Source organism: Ovis aries, chromosome 3, assembly GCF_016772045.2.
Source record: "Ovis aries strain OAR_USU_Benz2616 breed Rambouillet chromosome 3, ARS-UI_Ramb_v3.0, whole genome shotgun sequence".
Lineage (NCBI taxonomy): Eukaryota > Metazoa > Chordata > Mammalia > Artiodactyla > Bovidae > Ovis > Ovis aries.
In genome coordinates, this window is record NC_056056.1 from 133249556 (window position 1) to 133273429 (window position 23874).

The 23874-nt window shown below is 58.6% G+C and overlaps 1 protein-coding gene across 12 annotated transcripts; it reads left to right on the forward strand.

Moving 5' to 3' along the window:
• The first annotated feature begins 1340 nt into the window (after positions 1-1340).
• On the forward strand, positions 1341-23722 carry RARG (retinoic acid receptor gamma). Of its 12 annotated transcripts, none has more exons than XM_060411587.1 (11): positions 3196-3307; positions 4061-4127; positions 5459-5683; positions 7327-7658; positions 18717-18865; positions 19073-19214; positions 19874-20034; positions 20230-20406; positions 20788-20992; positions 21608-21766; positions 22432-23722. In XM_060411587.1, exons 4-11 carry the CDS (start codon positions 7475-7477, stop codon positions 22629-22631), a joined length of 1377 nt encoding a protein of 458 aa, XP_060267570.1. In that variant the 5' UTR covers positions 3196-3307; positions 4061-4127; positions 5459-5683; positions 7327-7474; the 3' UTR covers positions 22632-23722.
• The last annotated feature ends 152 nt before the right edge of the window (positions 23723-23874 follow it).

Consider the following 23874-nt stretch of genomic DNA (forward strand, 5'->3'; position numbering starts at 1 on the left):
GCACAGAGCAGGCCTGGGGGAGAAGGTGGAAGGGGAGGGGAGGACGGGAAAGGCACGTGATGTACAAAACATGTTTTCATCATGGTCTCCCTGGGTGCCCTGGTCTCCAAGCCCCGATGGCACTTTCATGCTTTAATGATGTCCTTGGGGGTTGTAACAGAGCTTTCCCCTCCCTTTCAAACCCCCTCCCCACCCCCACCCCCAGACATCTGCCAGCCACCTCTGAGTGTGGTGTGGGACGTCCACCCAGTAGCAGACTGGGCTTGGGCAGATTACCTATTCAGTGTCCTGATGCTGCTGGGGAGGAGACAAGGGTGAAAATTAGGGGTGGACTATATGGCAAATCAGGGCAGGTAGGCTGGAAGTTTGGATCCATTTTCTCTCCTTTTTGCAATGTAAGGAGCGAAGGAAGTCTGGTTCTAGGGCCCCCAAGATATCATTTCTCAAGTTGCCAGGGTGATCAAGTGGAGCAACCACAAACAGAGCAAAGCCTAGAACTAGGGATGACCCAAGAGAAGGAGAAATGAAGGGAGCGAACTCCACCAGTTTCCAGAGTGGGAAGCCCTCTTCTCAAGCTTCCTCCTGGAATCTCTGGACAGAGCACAGACTGCAGTGCAAGGCGGAGAGAAGAAACCGACCCCCTAACAATACCCCTCTTCTCTGCTCCCCAATCTGCCGGTTTGGTTTGACTTCCAAACCGCCGCAGCCCACAGACCCCAGTCACTGGGTCCTGAGGGAGGGGTGGGGGCGGGGGCGGGGGCGAGGCAATCCCTAGGGGAGGGGCCGGCGCCGGGCGGGTCTTCCTGGGCATCGCCCCCTGACTGCTGTCGTTGGCTGGGGACCGTAGAGGCCAGAAGGGTGGAGCCACAGTTTCCAAGACGGATCGATGGACAAACACCCACCAGAGACAAAGACACAGACAGACAGACAAACCAAGACAATGAGGAAGGCAGAGACAGATGGAATTCCAGACCACTCCCTCTTTCCAGGCTATCCAAGAGTTTTGTCCCCCACCCCCACCCTCCGCCCCGTTAGCTTCTCTGGCCCCATTCGCTGTCCTGGAAGCCTAGTCTCAGAGCTCTAGCTCTGGCGGACCAGCCCCCGAGCCCCTCTAAGAAGGGTAAGGGGAAGAGTTGGGAGAGGGCTACCCAGCAGGGAGAGCGCTCCGGGGGTGGGTGGCGCCCGATTCTGGGTCAGGATGCCCGGCCAGGGGCCAGGGAGGGAGCGGTGCCCTCACCCGGTTCATGAGGACAGGAGACTCATTCACTGTAAACCAAGTACAGATGTGCTGGGAGGGGGAGGGGGAATCAGGGCCACATTCACAAACCGCAGTTGGGCCCGCCCTCCTTCGCCCGCCGCCACCATCACCAGGGCAGGAGGGGTTAACTTTACAGCCTCCTGGCAGGATCCCTGCCACACAGGCTGAGTGCCATCCCACCCCGGCCTGGATGCCTGGGTCCAACCCCCCAGCACCCGCCCCTCCCACACTGCTGAGAGCTGCTCCCAGGGTAACCAAGCAAAGTCAACAGCAGCCGGGCCACCTGGGGACGGGACCCTGGAGTGTCTATTCCCAGCTCTTCCCAGCCCCAGAGGAAAAGGGAGAGCCTGTCAGCACCCCATCAGCAGCTCCTGTTCTCCTGAGAGAGCCGCAGCAGGCCCCCTCATCCCCCTCCTCTTCATCTGACTCTGGCTACCAAAAGTGGCCTTTCCCTCTCCTGGGAGGGAAGATGCCTGGTCCTTAGGGTAGCAGTATGGACAAGGTAATTCCAGTACGGAAAATGTGACGCGACCAAGTCATTGTCCCCAGTGCCAGCTACTTGGGACTGTTGCTGGGAAGGTCCTTTGGGTGCCTCTCTCCTGCTCGGCCCAGCCCTCCCTCCTACTGCTGCCCTTCTCCACTCTCGCGCGCCCACCCTCGTCCCTGTAGGAGTGCTGGGGCTCTGCACAGAGGTTGGACTTCACACTCCCTCCTCTTCTCTGGCTCTGTCCTCAGTAGGATGGATGCTGACACCCCGGGGGTTCCGACTCTAGGGACTTAGAGTCTGTGGTGGTCACGTTGAAGTTGGAGGAATGTCCCCATCAGACACTGACATTCACGCTGGGTGCGTGAGCGCGCAGGCGTGCGCGCGCGCGCGCACACACACACACACACACACACACACACACAGACCTAGCGTCAACAACATTCGTGGCGCATCCACCAGGCAGGCAGGCAGGAGCTAGTTAAGACAGACACACACCCTCGGCTTTGGCTTTCTCTCTCACACCCAGCGCAAGGCTCCTCCCACCCCCAGCTACAGTTCCCTGGCCCTCCTCCCCAGCCTCTCCCCTCCAGACACAAGCCTAAAGGTGGGGATGGCGTTGGCAGCCAGCCGGGGACCCAGGAGACCTAGCTCCCACAGCTTACTCAAAGCAGAGAGAGGTCTGCTCAGAGGTCTGCTCAGAGGTCTGTTCTGAGCAGAGCCTCAGAACCCCTACAACCTCCACTAGTTAAACCAGTTTGCTCCTGGGACCTAAGGACCGGCTGGGGTAGGCATGGGGAAGAAGAGTCTACTTTGACACGCAGGTGAAGGCTAAGCGCAGGGTGAAGATAGTGGCTTCTGCTCTGGCGGATCCCTGCGCGGTCAAGCCACCCCTGGGAGGACGTGGAGACAGCTCTCACTGCCTGTCCTGAGGAGGTACAGAGACTAGCCTCCGGGAACCACAGTCCGGCCAGAGGACTCAACCAGTAGCCACCCCCCGCCCCCCTCCGCAAATGGCAGGAAGGGGGAAAGTGCCAGAGAGAAAGGGTGGCATCATGGGCCCAGGACACTGACCTCTTCTGCCAGCCTTGCCCGGCCTCCCGGGGACGGAGCCACGGAAGCCCAGCAAATGGGAGGGGCAGAGACCCAGGCGTCCCGGACCGCCCCGCCCAGTCCCCCGCCCCCCAGCCCCAGGGCACCGAGGAGGGAGCCGGGCAGGGGCAGGCGGCAGGGTAGGGAGGAGCGAGGGCGGGAGGGGGAGGAGGGAGCCGGGCTGGGAGGGAGGTGGGGGGGTGGGGAGGGAGAAAAAGAAAGAAAATATTTTCCGTGTCCCCGCCTGCAGAGTCAGTGTGCGGTTTGGGAGAAAATGTGTCGGATATTTTGGGGCGGTCACGTGGGCGGGCGGGCTCCGAGAGGCCCCGGGACCGTCCCAGCCTAGAGTCCGTGCCCCCCCAGAACCCCCCATCACCGCGAGCCCCTGCCAGTGCGACGCTCCATCCCCGCGACCGCCCGACGCCGGGATCTCGGGGCTCGGCGGCCTCCCTTCCCCCTCCCGCCCCCTCCAGGTGAGTCAGGCGGGGAAGCAGGCTCCGCCGCCGCGGACGCCCGGGTCCTCCTCGGGCGAGGTGGGCTGGGGGCGGGGGCGCCGGGAGCCACGCCGGCTCGGTTCCTCCCCGCGCGGGTCTGGCTGTCCGCAGGGGTGGAGGGGGGCTTCCTGGCTCCGACTTGGGGGTCAGCCCTGAGGTGGGAAGGGATTGGGGAAGGCTGGCTGGGCTGGGCCGGGCTGTATTCACCCTTCGCTGTGGTGAGTATTCTGGGAGAGCTTTGGGAGAAGAGCCTCCAGCCAGCGGGCTTCTATCCTTATTTTTGTGCCCAGAGTGTGAGGGGAGATAGGGTCCCCTCCTGCAGGGAAAGTCCACCATCCGCCTCCCCTCAGGCTTCCCCTGGGGAATCTGAGGGCAGGATTTTTGGTCCACGCTGATCCAAGTTCCTCCTTCCCTAGTGGAATGGCACCACTTGGACATCAGAAGAGCCAGAGGCAAATGATTCTGCCCCTTTGAGTCCGGAAGTTTGGAGAGACAAGTGGATAGGATAGGGGTCTTGTATAGCCGATGGCAGTGGATGTGAGCCGCAGTGCCGGAGTCCCTCTCAGGGCTGCCACCTGGTCCTGAGTCCTGGCTCCCTCCAGCCGAGGTGGGGGGCTCCTCCGGAGTACTCCTGAGGGGAGCCTGAAGGGAACAAGGGCAAAGCAGGGAGACCGGGGAAGGGACCCAGGAGCTCCAGTCCCAGGGCCTTACTGGCGCTGCCTCCGTTTCCAGCTCTTACAGCCCAGTTCCCTCGACCTGACCCAGTCTGTAGGAGGGAGTCTCTGCAGGTGGCCAGAGGGTAAGAGGGTGCTGGGGTCAGGGAGGGGGGCAAGTAGCCTGAGGAGGGGTCTGTGGGGCAAGAAGCTGAGATGGTGGTGTTCCTTCAGGGCCCACATCTAGGGCAGGTGATGGTACCAGTCCCAAAGTCTGAGGTTTGTACCCTTACCATCACTGCTCAGATGCTGACTTAGGGTTGAGGACCACAGGTGGTGTCTCATTTCCTTGAGGTGAGAAAAGAGAGGACAGGGGAGGGGGCAGGAGGCAGTGTGGGAGGGGTCCTGGAGCTTGGGTATCCCAAATAGACACACACTCTCACACACACATATGCACACACATGCTGTGGCTTGGAGCCTAGTAGGCAGCACAGGGCACACACCCCCATCCCGGCACACCCCCACCCCTGGCTCAGAAAGCCACCCAACTGGCACCTCCAGTTCCCCCCTCTGCCCCACCCTACCCATGCCCTCCGATGCCCACACACATTCCACTGGCATTGCCTGCCTGCCTCCTGGGTACTGCCCCTCCCTGGGGCCAGTGAGGTAGAGGGAGGGCACAAACGGGGATGGGAGGTGGAGACTCAAGGGTCTGGACTCCCCCGAGGGTGGCAGGAGGCCAGGGAAACCCAGCCTGCCGTTGCCTCCTGGGGAGCAGGCTGGGGGCCCAGGCCAGAGCAGAGGATGCCTGGGTCCTCCGCCCAGGCTGGGGATGGGGTCATGGAAAAAGGTGGTCGTGTTTATACAGAGGGGAGGGGGGCAGCGGGTGGAGAGCCACCGACAAGAGCAGCTTTGTTCCAGGCTCTGGAGCGGGCAAGCCAGCAGAGAGACACCCCCGCCTCCATCCGGCAGCCCCCTTCATCCATGCCCTCCCCTCAACTCCACCTCAACTTGAAGAGAAGCAGCTTTGTAAGGGCCCGCTCTCCCCTGGTCAGCCCTCTCCACCTGAGGTGGCATCTTGGGAGGAAAGAAGTCCGTTCTCCCTTCCTCAGGTCCCCCTGAAGTACCGTGGCCTCTGGGTTCCTACTTTAGAATTCCCGTTTACACTGTGTACCACTGTCTTCAAGTCCTTGGTCCCTTCCTCTACTGAAGACTTAGGACCCTCCCCTTCTCTTCCCAGCCAAGGCAGAGAAACCAAGGGTCAGAACTGGGATGAATCTCTTTCCCCTTCCTCTCTTCACTCAACTCTCAAGTTCCTTCTCTGAGGCAAAATAAGAGGAAGTTCCTGGGAGAGCTGGGCTGTCCTTCACTCACTCACAGCTTCACTCCCCCGCAAGGACTAGGAGCCTGAGCATCCTTCTCTGGGACCCTCAAACTCCTCCTGCTCTGCCCTCACTTCTCTGTTTCCCACCCACAGGTGAGAAGCAAAGACAGAGAGTGCTGGACCACACAGCCAAGTGATCAGCCTAAGCCAGTCTGGGGAAGATGGGGGGACCTCTAGTAGCTTCTCACCCTTGGCATTGGAGGGGTTAATCCACCTGGAATGTGGCCCAGCCTGTTAAGCTGTGGCCCAGGGGCCTCAGGGGCCTGGACTCCTGGCTCTACCTTGGCTTAACCTGGGAAGAGGACTGCAGGGAATAGGGTAAGGTGAAGGAGATGTACCCTGGGGGCTCAGAGCTCAGGGTTTTAGGACTTAGGGAGACACTGGGTTGAAGAGTCAGGGTGCTGGGGATCTGAGTGGTGGCAAGTGAGGGGCAGCGGCTGCTTTATGCATTGGGACTGAGTGATGGCTGGTGGCTTGGGGTCTGAGTTCCTGTAACTGCCATGACAATTTACCTTCAGGAACTTGAAAGCCAAGGCAGATGAGAGATAAAAAAGAGAGGGGGAAAAATGAAAAAACAGAGGTACAAAGATGGAAAGATATTGATCTTAGAAGCAAAGACTGACGGAAAGAGATGTAAAATACCCATTATCTACCTCTGGGCCTGCCTACCTTGAGGACTCTGTGTTTCGCTCTCTTCCGTCCTCGCTCTCTGACCTTCTTCATCTAGTCCATCATGGTTCTGGCTGGTAGAGGAGGCACCTAGGCTGAGATGACTCTCCTTTCCCAGTCCCTAACTCCCGAGACAGGTGGGCGGTTCTGGCGCTCCTAGGAAAGCCTACAACCTTCCCCTTATCAGAGCATCAGGAGAGGAACCACCTGCCTAACCTAGGATTCTCACTTCCTCTTTCCCCCCATCCCCCTCGCCCTTCTCTGGGCTCAGGGGCCAGGCTATATTAGAGGAAGGGGGGATGTAGAGAGGGCTTGCTATATGCGGAGGGCTCAGAGAAGAGAGGGAAGAGATGGAAAATCAAAGTAAACTGAGGACAGAGAGAGGAGCTTCCTAGCATCATGCCTGCCACAGAGCCGGGCTTCCATCAACCTCTGTGGATGTGAAGAGAGGTTAGGAAGTGAGGCATAATTGGAGACAGAGACAGACTAGGAGGGGAAACTTGGAGAGGGAGCACTGAGGAAAGATGGAAAGAGAGGAGTGCAAATTAAAGGAGGTATGGTGAAAGAGAAGGGACAAGGAAAAAGAACACGAGATACACAAAGCATTTAGTATGTGTCCTATGTTATTCTAGACACTTTACATATGGTAAATTATTTAATCCTCGTAATAACCTTATGAAATGGGCCTTATTATTCACAGTCGGCAAAGAAGGAAACTGAGGCCCAGAGAGATTAAGTAACGCTAATACATCAGAGGTCCTGCAGTTCAGAAGTGGTAGGGATCATTTCAGATAGTCTGGCTTCAGGATCTGTGTTTCAGAGAGGTGTAACATTTTTTGATAAAAGTGTTAAAACATATATGGTCACTTTCTCCAGAGTGGTAGAGTTTGAATCTTGGCTCTACCATTTACAGCCATGTGACCTTTAATCAGTCCCTTAACCTCAGTTTTCTCATCTGTGAAATAGGAATCATAATTCCTACTTCGCAGGATTGATGTGAGTGTTAAATCAAGAGTTCAGCCCATGATGGTGTTCAGTGGTCTAGCTTAGGAGTCCTTTCTGCTGTGAGTCCAGAGGCTATCATTCACCTTGTAAACTTAGTTTACCCTTTCGGGGCGAGTTTCTCTGAGCCTGCATCAGCTACCACCCTGTGTCCCCCACTGTGTACAGAGGGCCCTGAGCAGTACAAACTGTGGCAGCTAGGAGAGAAGACTAGCTGGGTGAGGGTCATGGCGCTTGGAACCTCAAAGTGATCATTCTCTCATCCCTCCTTTTCCTTTCTTTCTCCTTAGGACACTTGGAGACCCAGTGAGCAGGCCAGGCAGGGCGGGCACGGAGCCTCCCAGGCCAGGGCAGTGGGCATGGGCGGGGGCTGTGGCTGAAGAAGTCCCCCGCCCACAGCAGACCCCAGGGGACTCAGCCTCCCACACTGCAGCGGCCATGGCCACCAATAAGGAGCGACTCTTTGTGCCTGGTGCCCTGGGGCCTGGCTCTGGCTACCCAGGGGCTGGCTTCCCCTTCGCCTTCCCAGGGGCACTCAGAGGGTCTCCACCTTTCGAGATGCTGAGCCCTAGCTTCCGGGGCTTGGGCCAGCCTGACCTCCCCAAGGAGATGGCCTCTCTGTGTGAGTCTCAGGGATCATGGGGGATGAGGGCAAGTGGAAACAGGAGGGCATTGGTGGGTGGATGAGAGAGAGAACTGGTGTCCCTGTTAGGAAGGCAGGCAGGCTTAGGGCTTTGATCTAAAGGAGTAGCCATGAGGGGGTTTGGATATGGAGCAAATGAACATCTTTGCAAATGAGAGTCCTTCTGTACACCTAGGATGGGAAAGTGGCATGCCTAAAATTTGGGACTCTGAAATTGCCTCCTGAGCGAGTCAACTAGCAGGGAGAACCGCTTTGTATGGGCAGCCAAGGGTGGGTCTGGGGAAATCTGAGGCTGCTGCCTGCCTGCAGTAGCGGGGTGTGGGGAGCCAGGCTGTGAAGTGGAGGAGCCTGGGAGGACAATCTGCTGACTCTTGGATCAAGAGGTGAAATTGTCCTGAATTAGTGGGAGGCTGCAAAAAAGAGGAACAGAATCTAGTGCCAGGTACCCAGGGATGTCTGGGATCAGGCAACTTCCCTCTTGCTTCTGGTTAAGTTAAGTGAAAGTCGCTCAGTGTCCGTGTCCAACTCTTTGTGACCCCATGGAATTCTCCAGGCCAGAATACTGGAGTGGGTAGCCATTCCCTTCTCCCGGGGATCTTCCCAACCCAGGGATTGAACCCGGGTCTCCCACATTGCAGGCGGATTTTCTTTACCAGCAGAGCCACCTGGGAAGCCCCTTGCTTCTGGGAAGGGTGGAAATAGCCACAAGGAAGGTAGCTCTTGTCTCATAAGTAATCCGGGGAAATGGAGGGGCGTCCCAGCAGCATCCTCTCCACCAGCCATGTGGGCTGTGGACTCCTCTCTCTCTCTCTCTCTGGTCTGGCCCGGTGCCCACATGCTGTGCAGATCCCTGCTTGTCCCTCAGGCCTGCCCTCTTTGGGTGAAGCTGACAGCAGCAAGCTGAGGCCTCTCTTCTTCCCTCTGGGTCCCCTCTCCTTCCTCTTGGGAGTGGATCCTCCTCACTAGGGTCATTTCAGGCATGGATGCCCAGGAGCTGGAGGGCTAGGATGCTGGCCTCCGTTGGATAGAGGGTCAGCGTGGGAGCCGGTGCAGAGAAGGTCCTACCTGGAAAGGAGGGGAGGTGATAGACAGAGGGGCAGCTCCAGAGAGAGAAACAGAGAGGGAGAAGAAAAGACCAAAAGATAAAGATACATCCCTTATAGCTCCACAAGCTCAGAGAGAGAGAGGTGGAGAGAAGGGGCCTGTGTTCAGGAGCTGGCACTTGGAGGGGTGTGTGTGTGTGTGTGTGTGTGTGTGTGTGTGTGTGTGTGTGTGTGTGTGTGTGAAGGGGTGATTAGACAGGACTGGGGCTGGCAGCTCTGCTGGAAAGAGCAAGCTCACCTAGAGAAGGCATGTGTGTGTGTGTATGTGTGTGTGTGTAAGGCCATATGCAATTGTATGCACAGTGTGGCCCTGAGACGCTGCTCACACACAGAATTCCAGGGTTGCAACAAAGAGTCAGTGTGAGGAGTGAGGTGGTATTTCATGGGCTGCTGACGGTGTGTCTGGGGTTTGGTGAGGCCTGCTGGTGGCCTGTCTGTAGTCCAGCAGGGGTTATTTGGGTGGCATGCAGGTGAAGGAGGGAGCACAAAGCCCCCCTTTTTGTAAACCTCAGCTGGGCTTCCCCTACCTCATTTGCACCCCATGAATCTGTCCCAGGGTCTTAGAGGTGGGAAGGAACCAGCCTCCCACATGAATGCCCTTCTTGCAAAGAGCAGTACAACTTAGTCCCTTGGGACTTGATTTTCCCAAGTTTCCCGAGGCAACTAACAGAGTAGGGGTAGAAGGCTGAGGAGAGAGAATGGTGTCAGGGAGAGTGTGGAGAGCCAGGAGCCAGCCCCCAGGAAGTTCTCCATGTGTCCCTGTGCCCTGGACACGTGGAGAGCAAGGTCAGGGTTCAAAGTGAGGTCAAGGCAGGGGAAAGGGTCAGACTAAGCTCTGTCCCCAAAAGCTGCCCTGAAGGAGGGGGGCTGAAAGAAGAAATCCAAGGGAGGAGCCAGAACCTGGGCTGGTAGCTGGGGAGGGTGCGGCTGGCAGCGGGGGACAGGCCTGGGCAGAGAGGTGGCTGTGGGGAGGGGAGGAGGGAAAGGCCTGGGTCCAGACAGCTACCTGGGAGTGGGGCTGCAGCACCTAGTGGTGGAGGAAAGGGAGGCAGCTGGGAGAGTCTGAGAGACCTCCCACAGCGGGGCAGCAGTGGCTGAAGGGGGAAAGTGTAATCTCCCTTCCCTTCCCTTTGTGACTGGGCCATCTAATGGAAGGGGACTGGAGGCCTAAGTCAAAGCCATGCTCACTCGGTGGCTGGCTCTCTTTCCTCAGCCTCTGCTGCTGGTCTGCGGGAGGGAAGGTGGTCTGTGAAGGATTCTGGAACTTCGCCCCGGGGCTGGCTCCTGGATCCCACCACTGGGTCCCCAGCACCTTGGAGACACTAATGTTGAGAAGGGCAGTCTTGTTTCATCTCTTGGGGTGCCGCGGGGGCCTGAGTGGGTAAGGCATCTCAGAACCGCCTGTTGGAGGAGGGCAGGAGAAGGGAACACGTGCTGCCAAGGCAAGCACAGGCCTGCAAGTGTGGAAAACTGGAGGGGGGTGTGTGTGTACACATGCGCGAAGGTTTGGGTGTGCTTGCTCACTCATACACATGAAACCCTGGTGTCTGTGTCCCTGTGCATCTCAGTGTTATGACCACTGGTGTGGTCTATGTTTGTTTGATCAAGACTGCAGGGAACAGAGTGTGATGGAAGGGAAGGGAAGGCCTGCCCTGCCCACCTCCCCCTCTTTAGAAGATAGCTGGTGTCCTGACGACCTAGACTTGCTTGTCCTCTGAACTTGGTGACAGTGTCTCTGGGTCACGGAGCCCAGGCTGCACCATACCAAATGACATGGAGAAACTGAAGACAGGCTGGCACAGGAAGAAAATGAGTTCTACTTAAAAGAAACTGAAAAAGAGAGACTCAGAGACGTAAACAAGATGAGAGGGAAATATACAGGCTGGAAGGCGCAGACACAGAGAGAACCCAGACTCCGGGAGAGGCCAGGGGCCTTGTTAAGCGGGCGGGCCTGGTGGTGAGCAGGCGGCAGCGAGGCCTCCTCCAGGAAAAAACCCCAGCCACTGCCTCCTTCCCCTCCCCTCCTGGTCTCTCCTGCTCAGGCTCGAGCTCCAGCTCCAGGCCGACACAAACGGGGCTTTGATTGCAACAGGAAACCTCTCTGGCGGGGGGAGCTGGGCGAGCCGCTGCCGCTGGGGCCCAGGCTGCACCCCCCTCTCCTGGCCCCCTACCCGGTCCCAGCCCCCATCCTGCCCAGCGCTCCTCACCGCCCTGCTTTGGGCCCCGGTCCTATTCACACCTCCCTATCCCTCAGCTCCACTGCTGCCCCCACCTCAGGAGACCCCTCCCATTCACTGCCCTTCAGGTGGGAGTCCTAAATTAGGACTTATCCTTAGGGTGGGGCCTTCTCTGCTTTGAAATGCCCCTTCTTCAGTTTTTTGGGGGAAGGTTTTGGAAGAAAAGGAGAATTTAGCATGAGGAATTCAGAGCCAGTTATCCTCAAGCCCCTTCCAGAAGGTGGCAGGAGGGGAGCAAAGGAGAGATGCAGAGAAGGAACTAGCTCTCCCTGCCCCCCCACAGCCCCTTGATGGCCAAATGCATCCTTTCCAGGGTGGTCGAGGCTCTGAGGGGTGACCATGCCAGGCTCAGTGTGAATGGCTTCATTAGTGGGGGACGGGGTGCACTCTTCCTTGCCTCTGGGACCATGCTTTGTGGGGCTCCAGCTGGGAGGGGTGCGCTTTGGTGGCGGGGATCATAGGGAAGGGGGTGAGTCAGGCAGCAGCCCCCCCTTATACTCCCACCAGGCTGGTGGAGAACATCTGGTTCCCATGAAATGCTAGAAGGCTAATGGGTCTAATTGCTGCAATAAGGGCTGGGGGGACTTTGGGGAAAAGAGGGGGCACTAGATTCCCCCATCCTTTTACCTTCTCCTCAAGGCTGAGGCTGTCTAGAATGGGGGGTTGGGGGTGGGGGTTAGGGTGGGCCTGACACCACATTGCCTAGTCCCTTCTAAGGACCCCTCTCCCTCTAGTGCTTGGGAAACACACACAGATGGGGTGATGAGGAGTGGGGTGCATCTGGTGAATAGAAAGGGGGGCTATTGAGGACTCATGACTTCTCCGAGCCCTCCCCCCACACCTCCTGTGCCCCACTCCCAACCCCCCTCCCTGTGGCCTGGCCACTTCTGGTTCTAATTACCAACCAGGCAGGCCTGACTTAATTGGGACCTTTCAGATTTCTGAGGGGGAAGGGTGGGGTGGGGTGGGGGAGACTGGCAGCCTGGAGTTGACTAATCAGGGCTTCCCCCCTTATTTTGGGGGTACTCCTTATTTTGCACTTAATTGATGTTTTTGCCACTGGCCAGGTTCTGAATCAGAAATCTGTCACCCCTTTTTTCTCTTCGTGGGGAATGGCTGCATCCAGAGATGGCGTATTTGGGGTTGAGGGCAAGAACTGGGAGCTCAGGCAGGCTGAATTGGAAAAGACCAATACATTCCCTCTTCATCCCTGCTTCCAGCCCCCCAGTCGGCCCTGCCACCCCAGACTCCCCCATCCGCCAACCAGGCCCTCCTTCCCAGCCCAGCCCCCTTCAGTCCCCGGCAGCCACCCCGGCCCCTCCTCCGCGCCTGTCTTCCCTTCCCTCGCCTACTCTGGCACCCCTTCCTGCTCTTTATTCTTCCAAACTGGCGCCCCACTCCAGCGGCACCCCAGTGTGCCCCCCACCCGGTACAACAGATTCTTAGAAAAGCGCGCCCCGCCCTGGCCCAGCCACCGCCACCGGGCGGGGGAATGGGCCGGGCCGGGCGCCGCTCCTGTTCCCCCGGCGCTCCCCGTGTGAGCGGCGCTGACAGAGCCGGCTGGGCCGGCCCGCCGGGCGGCCGGGCGGCGGGCGGGGCGCGGAGGAGGGGGCGGTTTCCGGGAGTCGCCGCCGCTGGCGCTGTCCCGGGGCCAGGGTCCCCGAGTCGGCCCGGCCCGGCGAGGGCAAACTCTTGACGTGGCCAAACCCCCGCCCCCTCACCCTCTTCTCCGCCGGGCGAGGGCGCTCAGTGCCCGGAAGGGGCCCGCGAGGAAGGAGTGGGGCGGCCCTCGGAGATCCGAAGGGCACTACATGTGGCACCAAAGGGGAGAAGGGGCAGTTTGCCATTGGTGGGGGTATCGAATGGCTTTGAGAACAGCTACCGACCAGACCCGCAGTTATTCCTGAGAGGGGCACTGGGCACTTGGGGGCATTGGCACTCTGGGGGAGGGGAGTTGGCACTCAAGAGGCAGTGTGGTCTGAACGCAGTCGGCACGGTGGGAGCAGCCTTGCGCCCTACAAGTGATGTCAGTTTCGAGGAAGGGCCGCTGGGAGAGGCACTGGAGGCGCTCAGGGAACCTCAGCCCCAGGACGGGCCTTGGGGGACTCGGAGGGAGGCGACCCGGGCCGCGGCGGAGGGAGGACCGCTCGGGCTAGGAGGGGTAGACTCCGGCTGCGCAGGAGGGCGGGGGGACTCCGCGGCGGCGCTGGCTGAGGCCTGGGCGGGGTGGGGCGGGGCCGGGTCAGGGGGAGGTGAGCGCGCCCGGCCACCCGCCCCGAGGGGGGTTCCCGGAGAGTTCACGGCGGGAGCGCGCTCCGGCCCTCGGACCGGGGTGGGGGGAGGACGGGAAGGAAGGAGCAGGCCGCGCGCGCCCAGCCGCAGGAATGTACTGTTCGGCCCTGCGGCGCGCGCGCGGAGGGAGAGGGAGGAGCCAGGCCTGGGAATGAGGGGGTGGAGGTAGTGCAGGTCCCTGGGCTCTGGAGAACTGCCGCGCTCAGGGGACCTCCATGTTCCCCTCTCCCCAGCCCTCCGTGAAACCCCTGCCTGTACAGACTTGTGTAAAAAAAAGGACTGTTGAGGGGAGGGGGCAACTCGAAAGGAAATGCGTGTGCTTGGTTCCTCCACTCCTTCCCCCATCCCCGGTCGGGGCACGCGCCTGAGTGCAAAAGCTTGCAAAGCCTCCCGGCTGTAGAGAGAATCCTTGCAAGCATTCTCCCGAGCCAGGTGTGTCTGCAAAAACGTGTGTGTACACCTCTGATTTTATGCGCGTGCAGACATGCATGTGCACTAGTGCATATTTGCAAATGCGTGGTACCTGCCAAGATAAATGCATGCACGGATGTGTGTCTTAAGCAAGCAAGCGCGCGGCGGTGCAAGTGTGTGTGTGTGTGTGTGTATGTGTGTGCGCTCCACTCCCAGCTCTGCTCATCTTGGTGCCCGGCCCCCTTAGCTCTCTAAGCCCCACCCCCCACCCCTCTGGGCTTCGCTTTTACAAAAGGTCTCCCCAGTGCTAGCTGCCGAGGCGCCCAGAGTGAGCTAGACCGCGGCTGGAGCGGCAGCCCCGGCTCTGCGCCCCGCCCAGTCCCTTTCCCCTGCTGGGGATCCCCCTCTTCCCCGCCCACCCCTTACCCCCCATGCAGCCCGGCGCCCTACGCTAGCCCTCCCCCTCCCCCCCTCCAGGAGCGGGGCGCCGCCGGGGGAGGAGGGGGAATCGGCCGCGGGTTCTCGGTGTTCCCAGCACCCAGCTTCCCTCCAAGCCGGGTCGCGATGTACGACTGCATGGAAACATTTGCCCCGGGTCCGCGACGGCTGTACGGGGCAGGCGGACCCGGGGCTGGCTTGCTGCGCAGAGCCGCCGGCAGCTCCTGTTTCGCCGGACTCGAGTCCTTTGCCTGGCCGCAACCCGCCAGTCTGCAGTGTAGGTACCCGAGCCTGGGGGTGGGGGGTGGGGTGTAGGACAGGCAGCGGCTCTCGCTCTACATGTGTAAAAGGTGGACCTGGGGTGCAAGCGGGCATTCCGACTGTTTCCATGTGAGGGTCGGGTGTGTAGGAAAGAGAAGTACTGGCCCTTTAAAAGTGGGGGCCTCAGCGACTCCTTTGGGTGTGGGCAGTAGTGTTTGGAGTGTGTGTGTGGTTTCGATGGTGGGTATATAGCTAGGACCTGTGGTTGATGCCCCTCCAGGGTTCCCGGAGATAGGGAGAGGCCGAGGTGCGTTGGTAGTTTGGGTCGGCAGGTTCGTGGACCCGGAGGGCAATGGCACCCAGGACCGTGGGTGGCGTTTGTAAAGTCCATGTGGGAAGTCGCGAGTGTAAAAATATATATATTGTTTGCGAAGCGTGGGCATTCCTGGAGTGTGCAGCGCCTAGCTTAGGCAGTGCGAGTGTGGGTGCAGGGGTCTCTCCACGCAGCATCACCCTCCGCCTGCGTTGGCAGGTCCGAATGGCCCAGTGTGGAATTATTTGTGGCGTGAGGCCGGGAGGGCGTGTGCCTTGCGTGGCTGCGGGGGCGGTTTTGGAAAGGGCTGTGTTGGAGCGTGCATCCTCTGGGTGTGCTGTGTGCGGGGTGGAAGGGGCCAGATTGGGTTCTGGCGCCCCCCCTCCCCCACTGGGAAAAGAAATGTTAGGAAATGTGTATAGGGTTGTGTGCACTTTTTCCTATGGCTCCAGCCCACAACTTCAGTAGGAAGGGAAAAGTTTCAAGCAAAGTTTGTGTATGGTGAGGAGGGGCCTGGAGGTAGCAGCGGCTGGGGAAGCAGGACTCCTGGGTCCCCAAATACACATCTTTCCCTCTCTGTGAAATGGGAGATGCCAGGCCTGGGGCCCTGGAACCCCTTTCCAGAGCGGTAATAAAAAGCCGGGGACTGAGAGGCAGTAAAAATGAAGTCCAGATGAGAGGCGGCTTTGAAGCCCGGGCCGAAGTGCCTGGCGGGGGTGGGGGGGAGTGGGGAGGAGCTGGGAGGGGAGCCTGGAACACCCCCGAAGTTCCCCGGGGCTGGGACGGCGCTCCAGCCCGGGGATGCGGGACTGGGGGGCACTCTGGGAAGGGGCGGGCGGCGGGCGCTCCGGGAGTGTGCGCGCGGGGTCACTGAGCCCCCGCCAACGCGCCTCGCTCCTTGGCACACGGCAGCGCTGTTTACGAGATCGCTTTTTTTTTTTTTGGGTCTGTTGGTTGCAGGGCAGAGCTGCTCAGATTTAACAACTGGGAGACTGGAAGAGGGAGGTGGCAAATAGGAGACCGAACTGTGGGGTGGGGCAAGAAAAAAGAAAAGTGTAGCATTTAAAGGGCGGAGAAAACATGAACTAGTGCCTTGCACCAAACCAAATCCTTGTGAATTCTTAGCTTTCCGCTCATGGTCGGATAGGATGGGGATTTGGAGTATGTTGGGCAATATACTGAGATGGAAAGAATCTCCCAGGAAGGGTTTTTGCAGGGACCCGGCAAGGACCTGGTTTTTTTCAGGCCCAGAGAAGCCCATGGGACTTGGCTGGCAAGTCAGTTTGTGGCTTCTAGGGCCTTGGGTGGGGGAGTTCGGGCCTACTCCACACACTTTCAGGGAAAGTAGTTTAGACCTGTGTGTCTAGACCAGGGAAGGAAAGAAGTCCTTTGGTGAGTCTGCGAGTGCTTGGCAGCTCCAGTATTCTGGTGCTGTGTTGGCAGGCCACGGGTGTCTGTCTGGTGGCAGAGCTTCTTGCTTGCAGCTGGGAATCGGATGCTGGGTGTTGTGCATCCCCCTCCGCAGTGTGGCTGGAGTGCGTGTGCCTCTGTGCCTACCTGGGTGTTCTGTGCCAAGGTCCCCTCTGGGGTATAGGAGCTGGCTGGGAATGTGTCTGCTTTTATGCCCTGTGTGTTGTTGATGTGTGAGAGTGTCTCCAAGGAGGTGTGTGTCGTCAGATTGTGAGTCCGGGCTTCTCAGCCCTGGGCCTCGCAGCTGGGAGTGTTTACAGCCGGTTATAAAGAGTTTGTTTGAAGCTCCGCTCAGCCTGGCCAGGAATTTCCTCAATTTCAGCAATTTGGGCTTTAAAAGGAGAAAAACCCAGAGCCCACCCCCCTCCTCCGCAGCAGGGGCCCCTGCTTAGCCCGGCCAGGCATCGTCATGGTGGGGTCTCTGCCCAGGGCTGAGAAAGGAATCTGAACAGAGCTGACCCACTTAGCCTTCCTGTGCCCTTCGCTCCAGATTGACCAGAGCCACTGGGCTGCACTTTAGGGTTCAAGGGTGAGGGTGTGTCAGAGGGGTACCGAGAAGGGACCACAGTATCCTGAGTACGAGAAAAGCTGCCCCTGGCCTGTCTCCCTGCCACCCCCACTCTCATGATTGGCTGGCACGGGCCCATGCCAGTCTGACCGCACCCAGGCCCTTTCGCAAGAGAGGAAATGAGGCAGCGCTCTGCGGGCAGGGAGGGCGTCAGTGCGGGTAAGCACCACCCCACGCACTGGCCTGTGGGCAGCACATGTGCCCTCAGACACCAGGGCCATCCTGAAAGAAAGGCATCCCAGCCCACCCCCCATCTCCCAGCACCAGCCCCCGCCTCCATCTCCCGCCTGGTCCTGAATAGACTTCAGGCACCCTCCTATCCTCTAGTCCTCGCTCTCCTTTTTCACTGGGGAATCTCACTCTAGCTGGATTCTTATGCTAATTGAGTGTCTGTGTGTGTTGGGGGGTGGGGAGGGCTTCCCTCCTGTGGGGAGGGTGGAGCTAATCCGGAACCCCAGCATCCTGGCATCCCAGTCCTTTCTGTCCTGGCAGCCTGGATGGACTTCTGACCAGATGGGCTACAGCAGGTTAGAAGGAAGAAGGTGTTTATGAGGTGGGTGCAAGCAAGGGACACTCTTTAGGTTTTAGGGTTTTCTTGCATTAACTTAGGCCTTCCAGGTTTGGGCAACTGGTCCTACAGATTGAATAATTTATAGATTTTTTTTTTCCACCCTCTGAAGACCAACCACACACTCAAAAGAGGTTTACTCAGCAGCCTCCTAAAAAGAGGGTGTCCTCCCCACAAACTCCTTGCGTGGCATGGGCTGAGATCTTTTTTGAGCAGTGTGTGGCTTTTACAGGGGAGGTTTAGGAGTGAAGACATAGCTCAGAGAGGGACCAGAGGTACTCCCCTCCCCTATCAACCCTGGTTACAACCCACTGTCACCTGACTTCTGGTTTGCTACACCCCCAACAACTTCTAGACCTGAGAATCTGAGCAAATACCTGTCTCCCTTTCCTAACTTCTCTCACTCCTGGCCTGGCCAGTTAGATCTAGACCTGAGATCTTCGGCTCCCCGCTGCTGCTTGCTCCCCGCACGCCCTCCCCTCCCCCATAACTGGCAGTGTGGCACTGGGCCGGCCCCATCCCTCCATAGGCCTCCATTTCTTCAGGTGTAAAATATGGCTTTTGCATGTGCCCTAACCTACTTTCCCAGTCCTTGCGTCCCATTTGCTTCATTGTCTCAGTGGTTTCTAGGGAAAAGGACATTGGTGGTTATTTGGGGGATGGTTTGAGGGGGGACTGGAGAAGGAAATGAAAACCCCATTCAGTATTCTTGCCTAGAAAATTCCATGGACAGAGGAGCCTGGCATGCCACAGTCCATGAGGGTGCAGAGACTGCACAGGCACACGCACATTGAGGGTGGGGGGAGATCCAGGACTGTCTACCCTGTACTGCTTGAGAGAGGATGAGGTTCTCTTCTGCCTTCTGAGTCTCCTAGCAGGTGACTTAGCCAGATGATAGCCACAGGTGACCTGGAAGTGCCTCTTCACCCCCAGATGTGTGGCCTCTTGAGCAGGAGAAGGGTAGGAGGGCGCCTACTGACAGGGACCCAATGTAAGAAGGAGTGACTAGAGAGTTCAGAACCACAGGCCAATACCCCTTTACACACCCACTTTGTAGCTGGGCAAACTGAGGCCCGGAGAATTTAACTTCCAGGATGGCTTGGACCCAGAATTTGGAGAATTGAGCAGTTGTATAGGACATTATTATAGGGGGAGATGGCCAGGTTGGGAGGTAATAGTAGTCATTTGAGGGTTTCTGAGAGTGTTTACTCTGGGGCAGTATATGGGTTGTTGGGACTTTAAATCAATGTGGTGGCAATGGTGTCATCGCTGAGCCAGAGGAAGAAGTGGGAATGTGGGGTGTGTATCTGATGAGGATGCCTAGAGATCTGAGGTGGGGCTTCTCCCCTGACCCTCATATCACTGCTTCTCCCCAGCGGTGGAGACGCAGAGCACTAGCTCAGAGGAGATGGTGCCAAGCTCGCCCTCACCCCCTCCACCTCCCCGGGTCTACAAGCCGTGCTTCGTGTGCAATGACAAGTCCTCTGGCTACCACTATGGGGTCAGCTCTTGTGAAGGCTGCAAGGTGTGTATGGGGTGGATGTGGGTGCGTTGGGCATCCAGAGTTGACTGGGTGAGATCAGAGACTGTGTGGGTGGGTGTCCCTCTGGGGTGGGAGGGATGCTGCTTTGCACAGACGGGGTTGAGCCTGGGACCTCCTGCAAGGCCTGAGAGAGGCTGATACTCCCAGCATCCTGCTTCACTGACCCTCCCCCCTAACCCCCAACCCCAGGGCTTCTTCCGTCGCAGCATCCAGAAGAACATGGTGTACACATGTCACCGCGACAAAAACTGTATCATCAACAAGGTGACCCGGAATCGTTGCCAGTACTGCCGGCTACAGAAATGCTTTGAAGTTGGCATGTCCAAGGAAGGTAGGCCCTTAGGCCTGCCTGGGCAGGAGCACTCCTATCCTAGCCTGTGGCTGCCACCCTCTTCCCACTGGCCGCCCCCACTTTCCTGACCTCTGCGATCAGCCTCCAGCCACCCTGGAGTGCTGCCTCCTCCCGGGCCAGTCCTATTTGATTAGTTCCATTCACCCAGGAGACCCCACCCCTTCCCATTCCCTCTTCTCAGAGCTTAACCCTTCCTCTGAATGAGGGAATGGGGGTTACCATTGCACATTCCTTATTTCATGGGCAAGTTGGGGGGCTTGCCAGTCCCCTCCCCTGCTCCCAGCCCTGAGCCTGAGGTGGATCTGGGGTGCCCCCCCCTCCCCTGCACCATTGTGCTGCCAAGGCTATAAGTGGATATCCTGCCGCCTGCATATCCTGCCCCCCCTCCCCAGCTCCTGCAGGGTGACAGGAAGGGCAGGATGGAGCCGAATGGCCTGGGGAGGGAGTAGGGGCTGCAGGCCCTGGGTGGGGCTGGGGAGAGCCAGCCTGGGAATGGGAGCTAGTGTAGGAGACAGAACCCAAGGCCCTGCCCTAGGGTCCCAGGGAATGGATGATCTCCAGTGTATTGAGCGTGAGAGGGGATACGGGAGGGAGATTCTGAGGGTCCTGACCCTCTCCGATCTGCCTCTACCTCCAAGCCGTACGGAATGATCGCAACAAGAAGAAGAAAGAGGTAAAGGAAGAAGGGTCGCTTGACAGCTATGAGCTGAGCCCCCAGTTAGAAGAGCTCATCACCAAGGTCAGCAAGGCCCATCAGGAGACCTTCCCCTCGCTCTGCCAGCTGGGCAAGTACACCACGGTGAGGAGTGGGCAGGGCCATGGTGAGGGCAGGGACCGCTGACTTTGGTGACTGGGTGGGGGTGGTGTTGGAGGCCGTGGTCTGGTGCTGACAACGCGGGCATCTGGATGCAGAGGGAGAGCCAGGGGTCTTGGCAAAAGGAAGACGGCCCCCCGGACGAGCCTTCGTTTGCTTTCTAACCTGCTGTTGCTGCAGAACTCCAGTGCAGACCACCGGGTGCAGCTGGATCTGGGGCTGTGGGACAAGTTCAGTGAGCTGGCCACCAAGTGCATCATCAAGATCGTGGAGTTTGCCAAGCGGTTACCTGGCTTCACCGGTCTCAGCATTGCTGACCAGATCACTCTGCTCAAGGCCGCCTGCCTGGACATCCTGGTGAGTTAAACCCTGGGCCCTGTCTTCCATCAGAGCCTGACCCTCAGACGAGACCATGGAGTTGGTCCACACAGAGATTTCGTTATCTCTGTTCCCCGCTCCAATCTGGGACTGCACCAGATAGCCTCGAAACCTAAGCTCTTTCTTGTCTTAATCTCTGCCCCTGAGATCTGATCCTAGACTTCTGCATGCCCTACCTTCTGACTTCTCTTCTCTTCCCCCGACTTCGGACCCTCCATCTGTCTGCCTTCCTTCTGTCTGCTTTAGGTGGCCCTCCTTTAGTACCTAACTGCCTCGCTTTTTACCTGCACCTCATGCTCTTTTCCCTCCCACCTGTGCGCTCCTTCCCAGAGACAGCACTAACCCTCCCCCCACCTCCAGATGCTGCGGATCTGCACAAGGTACACCCCAGAGCAGGACACTATGACCTTCTCTGATGGGCTGACCCTGAACCGGACTCAGATGCACAACGCTGGCTTCGGGCCCCTCACAGACCTCGTCTTTGCCTTCGCTGGGCAGCTCCTGCCGCTGGAGATGGACGACACAGAGACAGGCCTGCTCAGTGCCATCTGCCTCATCTGCGGAGGTGCGGGGGCGCCCCCTGGCGCTGACTCAGATTACTTTCCCACCGCACCCCACACCTGATCTCCAGCCTGGCTGGAGACCTTGGTCCCACCCCGGACTCCTCAGCTCCAGTTACAGATTGCCCAGCAGCCTGGAACAAGAAAAGAGAAGACGGGGAGAGCTGGGACAGGGGGCAGGGAGCTGAGGAGACCCCTGGTACTAGTGCTGACATAGAGGTCTGTGCTTAGTCACTCAGTCGTGTCCGACTCTTTGTGACCCGATGGACCATAGCCCGTCAGGCTCCTCTGTCCATAGGGATTCTCCAGGCAAGAATACTGGAGTGGGTTGCCATGCCCTCCTCCAAGGGATCTTCCCAAGTCTCCCGCCAGGTCTCCTGCATTGCGGGCAGATTCTTTTATCGACTGAGCCACCAGGGAAGCCCTGGGCAGGAGTGATTTACCAGAGAAAGCCTCTTGCCAGAGAGGGATGGTATAGGGATTGGAGCAGGGGAGAAGGTCTGAATGGGGGCTCATGGTCAGGTTTGGGGCCTGGAGGGCCATACGGCAGGGCTCCTTGGGATCAGCCACTCATCACTGTCTTCCACATCTTTCTCGCTCACCTGTGCGTATTCCCAAAGACCGCATGGACCTGGAGGAGCCTGAGAAAGTGGACAAGCTGCAGGAACCGCTGCTCGAAGCCCTGAGGCTCTATGCCCGGCGCCGGCGGCCCAGTCAGCCCTACATGTTCCCCAGGATGCTCATGAAGATCACTGACCTCCGGGGCATCAGCACCAAGGGTTAGTCGGGAGCAAGCCTCCCCTCTGTCTTCTTGGAGCTGCTGGTGTCCCAGGTCAGGCAGAGACAAGAGCAGAGTGGGTTAGAATCAGGCAGCCTGCACTGGCATCCTCGCTCTGCTACACGCTAGTGGGAACACTTGGTGCAAAATACCTTTCCTTTTTGAACCTTGTTTTTCTGTTTGTGAGGATGAAACAAGTTAACACACAACAGGCTTACAGCTGTGCTGAGTTATAAAGTTCAGTGCCTCCTGCCCTGGATGGAGGAGATGTTTCCATCATCATAGGAAGGTTGATTGGATGCCTGGCAGTGTTTAATGAGGCTTAGTCCTAGTGATAAATGTTATTGAGAACAGCCCTAAGAGCAGCTGGCAAGCCATGGGCTTACAGAGGGGGTCCAGGGTGTGTGGCTGGAAGGTGGGCACTGTGTGATTTTGGAGGAGACAGCCTGAAAGGAAGGATGGGCAGTGGGCTTGGCAGAGAAGACAGGCAGAGTCTCCAGGCAGAGGAGTGGTCCCCAGGAGCTGTACAGTAGAAAGAGGGTGAGACAGAGGCAGAGGTAACAGGCCTGTGCTGGGAGCCCCCAGAGGGCAGTCAAGCAGAGTTAGGGAGGCCGCCATAGGGGCTGTACCTCAGCCCCCCTGAACCTCCTTGTTCCTCCACTGCAGGAGCAGAAAGGGCCATTACCCTGAAGATGGAGATTCCAGGCCCGATGCCTCCCCTGATCCGAGAAATGCTGGAGAACCCCGAAATGTTTGAGGACGACTCCTCGCAGCCTGGCCCTCACCCCAAGGCCTCCAGCGAGGATGAGGTTCCTGGGGGCCAGGGCAGAGGGGGCCGCAGCCCCCATCCTGACCAGGGTCTCTGACTTCCCCTGCCTTGGGGGTTGGGGCTCCAGGCAGCAGACTGACCATCTCCTAGACACCGCCAGTGGCTGGGGGAGGACCTGCTCTGCCCTCTCCCCACCCCTTCCAATGAGCTCCTTGTTTTTGCCAAAGTTTCCAGGGGTGCTTCTGTGTTCATCCCCATCTTGCTCTAACCGGCTCCCTTTCCAGTCCTGGGGGCCTGCCCTGTTCCCTCCAGGAGAGAGGGCAGAGGAGTGAGCCTGGGTTTGGACTCTGAAATCTTAGCACTGCCCCTCAGACACCAGGGTCCAGGCTCCCCAGGGCAGGAGGAAGACCCTTCATTCCACAGCCCCTTCCTCTGCTGGGTGCTTAGGCCTCTGGGAGCAAACAGGAACACTAGAGACCAAAAGGGGGCCGTAGGGGGAGGGCTGAGCCCACCCTCTTGCCCCTGTCCTTGGTGCCTAATGCTGCATGAGGCACCTGCCAGGTGCATCCTGCCCGCTGTGCCCCATCCTCATGCCAGGTCAGAGTGGGGCAGCCCGGGCCCTGCATTTCTGTTGGGGGGGCAGAGGGTGACAGGGACAGATGTGGATCGCTCCGCACCTCTTCACTGGGGCCTCCGTTACAAGCCCCTCCCCCAGCCCTGTCACGTGCCTTGGGCCCCCCCTGCCCCTCATCTCAGCCTTGGGGCAGGGACCCTCCTACACTACAGAGGGGCCAGGGGATCCCTCTCCCCCTAGTGCCTTCCCCGTTGACCCCCCAGAGCAGCTTGGCCCAGGGAGAGGTGGGGTGGGCACTGCTTAGCTGATCCCGCCCTGACCCAGAGGAAGCCTCTATTTATTTATTAGCTTTTGTTTACACCCTGGAATTGACCCCTTCCTCCAGGGGACTTGGGAGGGGGAGCCCAGGGCCCCTGTGACCCCTCCCTTCCTCCAATCCCCAGTTTGTATTTAGCTGCCAAATAAGATTCCCACTGGCTCCCCTTTTTCTCTGGGGGGTCCGGGTGCTGTCCCCTCCCCTCTGTTTACATTTCTCCTCCACTCCCCACCCCCGCCCCGCTGTATCGCATATTGCTGAGTTTTCTATTTTTGCAAAATAAAGTGATGGAAACTCATGTAATGTGGCTCCCTGGGGTGAGGGGGAAGCAACTAGGTGACCTGGAGAGGGACTGGATGAGGAGGGTGGATTATGCAGGCTTCTTAGGGCAACTGGGAAATAGGATGAGATGCACTGGGTGGGTGTGGTGGGAGGGGTACCCAAAGGGAG